Here is a 12,166-nt window from a genome sequence, read left to right as displayed (position 1 = left end):
AGGGTTTTTGGGATTTGTTCAAGGTTTGTCTGAGAACCTATTTATAAGAAATTGTTTGATACTGTATTGCTCAGCATTAGAGTACTGTTCCATATTATGACATTTGGCATGAGGAAATTGAAGGTTTAAAAGAAATTCTTTGAGTTCAAATGAATTTAGTCATAACTTATTGTTGCGGCTATACTAGGGTATGAATATGGTAATATTTGCAGGTTTTAAGTCTTTTACCATTATTTAGAAGAAGGCATGATTGATGTTTGCTTTTTACTACTAACTGAAATCTCCCAAATTACTGTCTTTTTATCTTTTAATTACACTGCTTAAACTACTAGGCAGACTGAACTTATTGAAGCATTTAATCGCTTTAATTTTTATAAAAACAATTCTTTGACTCCTCCTATGTTAAAAACTTTAAATGCAACACTTCATCATCATCCGGATATTTTTAGTATAAGCAGAGCATCATTTCATTCGAGATTGAAAAAAATATAAATAGTATAGAGATTTTAATTAACTCTGACCGTGGGTAGATCAAGATTATGCTCCCCATTCCTAAGTGGGTAATTGTGAGATGGCATTTTAGAAATTGCTGATACATGCTTGCGAATGAAACAAATGAATTCAAATATGAATAAAAAAGGAAGAATTCTTGACAGGGACTTCTACTTCTTAGTCTCAGTGAATAACAAATAGCTCACTTTTGTAGTTAAAAACTGCTCTCAAATTGAGTCGAACAACCAAAAACTTGGAAATACAATTTCTCTAAATCTCTGGAGGGCATTAAAAAACATACCAATGCTTGGAATAAGAGGAAATATTAATTTGAACTCCTGGCAGATGATCAAAGAAAAACTTTATAAAAATTCAAATGTATAGAAAAAAATTAAAAATAACCTTACATCCCTAGAAATTGTAGAAAATTACAGTATGTTATTTATTTTCTTTAAGGTGTTTCAAAAGATTTTATTATAAATTTTTATTTTTTTTTTTATTTTTTAATACCAAGCATAGTACAATTGTTTTTCCAATTTAAACTTAAACAAACAAAAGTATTTTTACTCCTAGCATTTAAAATGTGTTTTTGGTATATTTATTGTATTTGTATTTGGTTTTATTTTTGGTATAATATACCACCTAGTACTTCTTAATCCCAGGTCAATGACAGCAATGATTTAATGCAAGAGGTCGCGGATCGACAGAGGAGAATGAATAATATCATGCCGTTTAATATAGAAATCTTACTACATACTTCAGAAATTACCCAAATATATAATCTTCTAAACTCAGTTACTGGCAAGCAAGTGCATGTCTCAGAAGTGATTAAGTTGGGCAGACCAAATAGTAAAGATCGTAAATGTCTCAAGATAGTTCTATTAAACAATTCTGATGTAACTAAAGAACCGGAGGAGGTTTAGCTCTGCGAAGGCGGTTTACGTTGAGGCTGACCTCACTCCTAGTCAGAGGAGTGATCTGCAAAAGGTCAAGGAATTACTTGAGCATCGGCGATCCAATGGAGAAACAAATCTGTACATCAAGTTTGACAATGGCAGGCCTGTCATCACCACAAAAAACTAAATCCTTCCAGCACTTCACACCACTTACGTCTTTGTTATCAAAATGTACGTGGCCTCCGCACCAAGACTGATAAGCTTTATACAGGGATCTTTATGGAAGTTGGTCAATGATCAAATAAATTCTCCTCCTCTCTTGAACGATATTCTATTTCATGTACCACGATTTGCTTCTAGAGCAAATATCACTTTTGCTTTAGATCACGCCAGAACTAACATTAGGTTTCAGGATCCCGTATATCAAATGTATCATCAACCTGTGACATATTTGTATGCTCCATAAATGATCTAGTTTTGTCTCTGACAAACCAACAGTTACCATAATTCCTTTTCTCTTCCTTTTTTCCCTTGTCCCATGAATCCCTTTCTTTGTTCATTCTAATGTTAATTTACATCTCCTTTAATTTTGATATATACATGATGTTACTATAGTAATTTAAGTTTTCCCTATTTTTCTTTCTTTTTGTTATTTAATTTATAGTAATTTAATACTTGTTTACACTTTCAAAACATTAATTGTAGATTTTCCTGTAACTGGGCTTTGCTTGTTGGAAATAAACTGCTAAATAAAATAAATAAATAATACATATTTCTTAATGCCTTCCAGGAATAAAAGAAAATATTTTTTTTTCCGGATTTGTAATTTTTTATATCTTCCAGGAGCTTAAGATAATTGTTTATTTTATTCCAGGCATATCATGTAATTTATAATTTTATTTTAGGAGTTTAACATACGTTTTTGATATGTTTTTTATTAAATTGTAGATATTTAAAGTCAGTATTCATTTTTTAATGCTAATGATGTTTATGTAGTTCCAAGAATATATAAAAAAAAAGGTTTTCAGACTTTAAGAGTAATCTATTACAACTTGCAATACCCCAAAACGGAAAAGCGTATCGAAGATTCAAAAAGGGCGTAATATACTGATCTAGACGTTGCTGAGTTTGAACTCCCTGGAAACCGACTTAACTGCAAAACATATGACATTTGACGTGAGGAAATCAAATCATCAAAAGCGTTCAAATGCGGCTATACCGAAATATGAACATGATAAAATTTGTAAGTTTTGGATCTGTTAACATTATTTAGAAAAAGGGATATGACTGATGAATGCTTTTTAATACTGGCTTTAAATGAAATCTTCTGAATTATTATCTGCTTTACCTTTTAATTGTACTGCTCGCAGTAGTAAAGAGGCTGAAGTTTTTATAAAGCATTTATTCTCCTTATGTTAAAAACTGAAAATGCAACTTTTCATGATCATTCCGATGAGTATACAAAAGTTATGAGTTATGATTATCAACGTATGATCCTCATGTGTTGTTGATAAGTTAAATTAGGTTTTAACAGTTAATTATTTTCTGTGTCTCGCATAATAATAAAAATAATTTTACTAATATTATTAAATATTACTTATTGTTAATAAAATGGTCGAAAAAAAGTGACAAAACAACATTAAAAGAGATGTACCTATATATCCAATGAGTAGAGTATCAATTTTTGGTATAACCACTTACATTCTCTTAAGTTGAAATATAAATGATTGCATCAATATTATATATGTATGCATAAAATAAATGGATAAAAAGATTGCAAAAAATTATACGTATAAAAAATAAAGCATGTCATACTTAAAAGGCATCTAAAACAAATAGAATTATAGTTCAAAATTTAAATATTAAATAAACTTTTAATGTTTTTATAGAAATAGCAAAAACCGTAGGAAAAAGATTAAAAAATTAAACAAATTTGTTTGTTTAAATGATGAATTTTTATGAACTTAATATATGAACTTTATAATATAGAAATATATAAAAATTTTTATCTTAAATTTTCAGAAAAAAAGTTTTTTTATTTAGTTGCACTACTGTTTGCAAAATATTTAGTTTTAAATAAAATTATAATATAACAATTAGCTTATACAATTTTTGTTTAAAAAATTAATTCTTAAAAAATATAAATTTACCTTTTCTTAAAAAAAAATAATACGTCAATAAATCGAAAACTATTCACAAATTAAATTTAAAAAAACTCATAAGTATTAGTGAGGGCAAAAAAAGTATCATAATAATCAGCTTATACCAATAAAAAAAATATTATTAAAAAAAATATGAAAACTCACCTTTTATTTAAAACAAAGTTAAAACACTCAAAAAATATCACTAATACATAATGTCAAAAAACAAAAAAATATTCACAAATATAATCCAAAAAAAAAAAAACGGTATCTAAGATACTAAAGAAAACCTAAAGTACTTCACCAAAACAAACCCTATCACCAACTGTTTGCCGCCGTTGGTACTGCGGGTACTGTTAAAATCTTTTCTTTCGCTAGCGCCACGACCGGCGGATGACAGTGCAGCATAAAATCCAGTACCATAACGTCGCCAGTACCACCTGATGGGTTCTTTTGTTTTAGGCTCGGACGCCCATTGGTCTGGTGGGTGTTTCCCAAGATAATTTTTTTCTCCTCCGAGAGGCACAATCGTATAAATTTTCATTTTTAATTACCCGCCGCGTCTGTATGTCGAGATGACAACTGTAATGGGGCTTTTAATTAGTTCACGTACTGCTTATTAGATGAATGGGATAATTGCGGCTCCTGGGAAATCATGAGTATTTTTTCTAGATTTTTTTAAGGATCTGAAAATTGCTGTCATTTTTTGTTGTGTTAATATTGAAAAGTTAATAGTTGAATTTGTCTCCTTATACTTTCTAAGTTTTAAAGTGGAAAAAGTCCGAAAAATACGTTCGTTCTATCAAAAGTGTGTTACGTTAACTAAATTAAAGAGACTCCAAATTTAAAAGTAAATTTACAACCTTTCAACTAGGTATAATCTGAATATTAAGCACTGTAACCACATTTAGAATTCCTATTGAACAGCTCTGTACTTAGCACATACTGTCTTTGTTACCGCAGAATCGTGATATGGACATTGATGTAACCAATCAAGATCTCTATGCTCTGATTCCAGGAATTTCCGAACAGAACCGCCAACTTAAGAAAGAGCAAATTAAAATTCATAATGACATTATAGAAGATACTATACTCTATTTCAGAAGTGTATAGAGCAATAAACTGGGGAATTCCGTTCTGTTTGGCTACATTTCGTGGTAGTTCATAGGCGCAGGTACTTATAATATTTATGAATTTAATTTTCACGGATTAAATGCCTTTATTTTGAAAGAGATTAAATACTAAATAAATACTTTTAATCCTTTTGTATAGGTACCTATCTTTTAACGCTTTGTAACATGCAAAAATGGGGTCAGGTAATATATACAGACTATAAATACTTTTAAATCATATTTTAAACGTTAGTAGTCACAGCTACGCTGTAGTGTAATCACAATGTTATTATCCCAATATTTAAAAAATTGAGGTATTCAGTCCAACGAAAAAAACCCACCAGAAATACCCACCCTAGACAAAATTTTAATGGAGCTTGGCCGAGATGACAGTATTCCGTTGATAAGTAAAAAACTTTTATGGAAAACTTTAAAAAATATGGATTTTGCCTGGGAAAAGCATAACCGCAAAGCACTTTTACTGGAGAGCGACGAAATTGTTTGTTGGAGACGACAATACTTGAGAAGTATCAAGCAGTACCGCAGGGAGCAAAAGAAAGTTTTTTATCTTGATGAGACGTGGATTAACGAAGGTTATATAGTCCAAAAAATGTGGCAAGACAAAAATATAACCAGTACTCGTCAAGCTTTCATAGAAGGCCTGTCTACGGGTATTAAAGTACCTTCGGGAAAAGGAAAAAGACTTATAATCACACATATTGGAAGCGAAGAGGGATTTTTAAAAGAAGGTCTGCTAACCTTTGAGTCGACTCGCACAGGAGATTACCATGAAGACATAAACTCAGACGTTTTTGAGGACTATTTTGGTGAAATGATAAAATTTCTTCCGGCTAATTCGGTGGTGGTTATGGATAACGCAAGCTATCATTCACGGCGAATAGAGAAGACGCCAACTTCAAGTTGGAGAGAGCAAGAAATTATAGATTGGCTGACTGCAAAAGGTATTGCGTTTGAAGCAAATTTGATAAAAAAAGAACTGCTGGCAATAGCAAACTTACACAAAACTCGTTTCATGAAATACGCCGTGGAAGATATAGCCGAAAAATATAATATAACTGTACTGCGCTTACCGCCATATCATTGCGAACTAAATCCTATAGAACTGATATGGGCGCAGGTAAAAGGATTTGTAGCAAGACAAAACACGACTTTTAAAATGAAAGATGTTAAGCTACTGTTTGATCAAGCCATTACGGAAGCGACACCAGAGAATTGGCGAAAAGCAGTCCAGCATGTAATTAAGCAAGAGGACAAAATGTGGGATCTTGAGAACCTCATCGATCAGACAATCGATCCTTTAATTATAATGTCAAGAGGTGATGACAGTTCGTCAGATGACGAAGAAGACTACAATCTATTATAATTTAAAATTGTTATACACTGTTCAAAAAGTGCCAGATCCAAAAGTGACATTTTCAACTGTTTTACTCTACATATTATGTTCAATAAATTTGTAAAAAAAATATATTATTCCATTTAAACAAAAGTAACTTTCTAAAATAAAATAGCATTTAAGTACATTAATTATAAGGTAAAAAACAAGTCCCAGTTGCACCCTTTGGCGAACCGTTTTCAATGTTTATCAGTGGGTAACAATTGGCAAAACTCATAAATTGACCCAAAACCGGGTGGCACTACCTGCAATCAACGAAAAGAAAGAATTTTACATTGAAACTAATACCCAACTAAGGTAGTGGCATAAAATATTGGTGGATCACCAGGTACCACTTTTGCATACCTAATGAGGTTTTATTGCTCTACACACTTCTGAAATAGAGTATAGATCAATACGTTCAAAACTTTTGGACCAGATCAATGCACTAAAAGAAGAAAACGCTGGATTAAAGGACATCAATAGTCAGCTACAAGAGAAATTGGAAAAGGCAAATAGAAATTCGAGAAATTTTAAATTGATTGTCTACGGTTTGCCAGACAAGTTAACCAAAGTAAAGGATATTCAAGCCTTCTTGGAAATAGTCAATAGTATTGTCATTTTGCTGATCTTTGCGATATCTATCGATTGGGAAAACCAAAAGAAGACCATCATAGGCCCTTACTCGTCGAATTTATCAGTTATAAGCCTAAATATGATATTTTAAAAAATGCCAGGGAACACAAAGGTTCTAATATATTTCTGTCATCAGACCTCACTTCAGTGGAGTACGAGCAATAAAAAACTTTACAAGAAGAATGAACATTGGCGAGAGAAAATAAGTACACAGCCGCAATTAAAAAAAAAACTTGTATGTTAATAGCACAACATAGACGTATTCACAATTGAAAAATTGTGGGGTTGCAATCGCAGTTAACCAAACAGTGAACTGTAATGAGACTGAAAGGCCTAATCAATCAAAGCATATCAAAAAAGTTGCATTACCGACGTATCAATCAAAGCCAACAGCTCAGGCGGATCAACAAGATTTCGAAGAAATAATAAACACATGCAAAAGCGTTTTTGCTCTAATTCACATTAGTATCACGTGTAAACTTAGTAAATATTACTGCAGTTATATCTTCTGTTCTTGCATTTGGATATCTTATAAATGCCTTACTATTGGTATTGAAAGCTAATTAGAAGCTCAGAAAACCGGCCACGTTAGCCAAGAACTCCTCAAAAAGGAAACCCTTATCTGCATGAGCACAGGCTGTAATCGATCGAGGATTTGTGTAGTACCTTTGTACGATAACAATACGTTTAGTTAAACGAGTCATAGTGCAATGTCATCACTCATAGTGAAATATACTAATCATACCTGAAATTTATACGTTTTGACAAATAACACTGTCAACTAGGGATGGACAAAAATTTCCGGTTTTTGGAATAACCGGTTTTTTCATATCGAATAACCGATCCAATCCGCTATTGGATAGAAAACAAAGGGGCGTTTCCTGAAACCAGCAGGATTGCACTGAGATTTCTGACTGTTTTAGGGGCATCAGTCCCATCTGAAAGGGTGGTTTCATTATTAAATGATATTTGCACAGACCATAGGAGCAGATTGACACTCGAATACTCTAAACAATTAATATTTTTAGGCTTTCTAGAAGATAGTTTTTGGAAAATTTAAATATTAATAAAAATAATCCCAAAATTCTTAATTTTTTTTTGTTTATTGACATCGAGATTTTATGTGAGGTGTTATTTATGTGTAACCAAATATCAGATTGTTTTGTGCTTACCAATCTCAATACCCTCGAATTTGGTTACATAAATACAAAATGAATGTCCTGAATATTAACATTTAATAGGTTATCACAATAACCGGTTATTTACGTACGGCTAACCGTTCAAGGTTTAACCTAAGTCTCAAATTAACCGGTTAACTGATAACCGGTTATTTTTTAATAACCGCCCATCCCTAGTGTCAACCGAGGGTCATGGCAAATTTGGACCTATATATTCCATATAAATTTAATAAATATTTATTCATACGATTAATATATTGTTGAACGAAATAGATTTTGACATACAAGTGCCAAAAAAACCTATAAGCATGCAGTAATAGGCTTTTATAAGAATAAATTATAAAGATAATAAAAGACCTATTTTAACTCTATGTAACGGTCTTTTTGAAAACCCCTATTAAATAGATGATTTAATTTTTATTTGCCTTTTTCATATACCTCTCTCATAATGGGTCCTAAGAATCAGATATATGTGACAATTATCGGTATTATTTGATGAAATTTGTTCTTTACACTAACAGATGCGTTAGTTTTTGATTTGAAGTTGCATTCAATTTGAATTTATAATTCTGCAGTGAGGATTATAAATTAAATATCTATAATTAATAATCTATGATTTATTTATCGCAAAAGATTTATTATAGAAATAATGGAATAGTAGAATAGTAGACAAAATTATTATCATATTTCAAATAATTAAATAAGATCAATTTATTATTAGTGCTTTTATAAATCGAATAAAACGAATATTAACTTTTGTTCTACAGGCATAAATAGGGGCGAGTTGGAATTTGCAATAATAAACAGTAAATTTTCCTAATTTAACGAGCGGACTTATAGTCAAGAATTATGAATTCCAGAAGACCACGATAGTTTTAATAATAATTTCGCTATAATATTCCGGGCATTAAGAGCTTTTAGAGCTTGTTAAACTGTCCAATCATTAAGTCTCTTACTGAAATTATGATTATTTATTTACAGGATATTTGAACTTTAACAAGCTACTGACATTCGAATAAAAGCTGTAAATCCGCGCTACTGCTTTTATAATAATAATCAAAAAGCATTTAAAACCATTACTGAGCTATTTCCGTAACTGTCCCTTAAAAAACCTTATATTAATTAGGTGATTTAGGTTTTTTATTGCTTCCTCATTAGCTATAACATAGACTCGAACATATCAACCCATAACTTTGGTAGTTGTTAATGTCGGTCGGGGCATTCCAGTACAATTCATTACTTAGGCAGGTTGTCTCTTAGGAGTTCATGCAAAATATTATTGTTTTTCTTCTGCTGAAAAAACTTATTACAGTTGGTATTTTAACGAAGTCACAGTTTGTCGGAAAGGATTATTTTTCATTTTACGAAATGCAGTAATTGGTCTAAGTAATCACATATATGCGACAATTGGCGGTAGTGTTTTATGTTTGAACTACTCTAGATTATTATTACTAGATTAGTAATAGGGTATATAAAAAAAAACTAAAAATAGTTGTTTTTATTACTAGATGTAATTAAAGTGAAGTAATTTAATAAAGCAATCTTTCCAAATAGCATAAAGACATTTTAAGAAAGTAATTTACAGATATGTGAAAGATTTGGTGATAAAAACGTAATTATTATAATATAAATTATAATAATGTTAATAATAATAACAATAAAGCGTTTGTTAATCTAGTTAACAAATAAAAACAAGTTTAATACAATATATATATGCAAAGTATTTTTAAAGATGAGTCAAATATTTTAACACCTTGTTGAACTCGTCAAAAGAAGTTAATATACACCAAAAATTATCTATATAAAAGTTAGAAACATTATAATAGAGTTACTTCACATTATTGAAAATTATTTAAAAAAAAAACCTTTATTAAGTTAAATAGTTACAATTTTTACAAAAACTGTTCATAATTGGCCCCAATTGTTCGATTACCACACAATCTTGCTTGCGAATCCACTACGCGTAATTCGGAAACTCATTAGGTCAGTCATTAGTGTAAGAAAATTGAAATAAATATCACCGGTCTATACTCTATCTCGTGTAAATGTGACCTCGTCTGTATACAAAATTAATTTTTAAATATTTTTTTAAAAATCTTTATATCTACCAATCTGTTCTAAAAGCCACTGGCAAAATACAACTCTTTTGGGATGATCTTTAAGTTGTAACGTTTGTACCCATTAAGAATGAATAGGAAAATACTATTCTTGTCGTAATGTTTTTCACCCTTTATTTTGAGAAACTTCAACTTGAGCTGTTGAAGCGCTAGTACTCATTATTTTTATTTATTTTATCTTTGACCATTTTTACAAGGTCTTCCTCCATTTATAACATTTCAGGTTGAGCAGCTTTTCTAGCGTGGCCACCTTGTTGTTCTTTTAATTATCCTGTGTCACGAAGTCTAATAACTAAATTTAAAAGTATACGTGGGAACTGATCATGTTTTAAATGAAACCTTTCTGCATATAGTGGAAGCGGTAGCTAGAAAAAAACCGCACATTGTGATACAAGCAAGACGTTTGGTATATGTATATTATAGACCCAAATAATCATTCTGGCCCGAAGTTCCTACGAAAATTTCCCTTAGGGGAGGAATGGGGAGAATAACTACCCCTTACTGAAAATTTAAATAGATTTCTTTACAAATCGTAGGTAAGCGTGCATTTATCCTGTTAGAAAGTCTTGTGGTTGGTAAATAGACACTGACAGTAGTTTTAGTAGTCCTAAAGGGAGTAAAAAATTAGTTTTAACCCCTAAAAGGGAAGTTTACCAACTATTTTTTTTTTTAAAGACAAACGTATTAGTTATAAACATGTTAATAGGTATTTTATCCCAGTTATGGCACAACTAAAATAAAATATGGTCTTAGAGGGTGCTACGAAGGCAGGCAGGCACCCCTAAAATGCGCCCCTTCTTGCCTCCTCAACTACTTTAATTCATTTTCTATTCAGAGATTTTCATCTTCATTGCTTCCCTCTTTAAAAATAAGAAAGGTGTATTAGAATAGAATAATTAGGATAAAATAATTGACAAACACACGTTTTATTAATGCAGTCTCCGTGGCAAACTTTGCAGGCGGGTGTGCACGGGATTGCATATTTTTTATAGAAGCATCTATTATTTGTGTCACAGCCAGACCGACAACCACACCTATCCAGCTCTTTGACTGATGCCCATATCCAGTGTAGCTGCGACCAAACTGGCTCAAGGGAACCATCTTCCCGCCTCTTCCTTTCGCTGTTATTTCGCTGCGTGAATCGTACATATCAATCGTAAATTTTTCTAGAGCTTTTATGTGTGCATCAGTCAGCTGATCGATGCTGGAGGGGTAGGACAAACACTTAAAAGCTGAAGTAATGTCTGGGTCTTTCCAAGTAGACCAGGCACTTCTCTTACCTAAAACATATTATATCAAAACAATTTCTCTTAAAATGATAAGAGTACGCACCCTTTGATGTAAAAAAGGAAGTTGAATCACACCCTGTAAAACCGTGAAATCCACGCAGCGCAACTGCTTTTTCTCTACCAAGTTTATTTGCGATTTCGTGGACGGGAATGTATCTTTTTTTTAATGCATTGCCAAACAAAATCCACAACTTTTTTAAACCGTGATCTTGAAGCTCGTGGAAATGAGATACTCCCACAACAACTACGTCTGTGTCGGAACAGCGGATCAGAACTGACTCGATTCCGTTGACAACCATATCTTTTACATGAAGAAGTATTCTGCCGTCAGCTTCCTCCATTTGGGAAATATCCAATCCTTGTAACTCAGAAGTAGATCCAGGTAACGTTACAATTTTATAATCAACATTTGTAACAATTTGAAATTGTTTTAGTAAAGTTATAAGATTTCTAGTGAGAAAACGGAACAGTTCCAGTTTGTTTTCTGAGTTTTTTAAATAGTCGTTCCAGTTTTTTGGAAGAATATCTATAACAAATAAAAAATAATGGCAAATACTATTGGTAAAAAGTTATTTGTGTCAAATTTTCTTACCTCTTTCGGGAATATCTATCTGGCGAACTCCAGCACCTCTTCGATCACGAGTGGTCGCTTTAAGACTCATATTGCAGTAAAGATCCCAGGCCACATCTATTCTAAGAGCACTTACGCTGTTAGCAATTTTTGTTAGAGCAGGAACTAACTGTTTAGAACAGTATTCGGAGACATTTGTGGAAGTGCCCGTGGGCTTATATAGATGAAAATAATATTATAGAGCAAAATAAACAATTATATTTTAGGGCATAAAAAGTCACAAGTACAATTTGTTTAAAAAAGAACTGTCCTAGAATATTGATCGCAATGGTACATAACAA

At 31.7% G+C, this 12,166-nt stretch overlaps 2 protein-coding genes across 2 annotated transcripts in view; both read right to left on the bottom strand.

Annotated features, from left to right (window-relative positions):
• LOC126744054 (zinc finger protein 570-like) overlaps positions 1–3,897 on the bottom strand; it is a 58,165-nt gene extending 54,268 nt beyond the window's left edge. Inside the window, exon 1 of the mRNA XM_050451382.1 lies at positions 3,695–3,897. The gene's annotated coding sequence lies outside the window, so the exon portion shown is untranslated. The remainder of the gene's footprint in view (positions 1–3,694) is intronic.
• LOC126744179 (uncharacterized) lies at positions 3,848–11,916 on the bottom strand. Its single transcript, XM_050451538.1, has 4 exons — positions 11,847–11,916; positions 11,298–11,738; positions 10,980–11,245; positions 3,848–4,042 (listed from the first exon to the last, which is right to left on the bottom strand). Exons 1-4 carry the CDS (start codon positions 11,914–11,916, stop codon positions 3,848–3,850), a joined length of 972 nt encoding a protein of 323 aa, XP_050307495.1.
• Positions 11,917–12,166: the final 250 nt, after the last annotated feature.

The sequence above is a fragment of the Anthonomus grandis genome, chromosome 13, assembly GCF_022605725.1.
Source record: "Anthonomus grandis grandis chromosome 13, icAntGran1.3, whole genome shotgun sequence".
NCBI lineage: Eukaryota > Metazoa > Arthropoda > Insecta > Coleoptera > Curculionidae > Anthonomus > Anthonomus grandis.
Note: the sequence above shows the minus strand (reverse complement) of the source record. Positions and strands in the feature narration are given on the sequence as shown.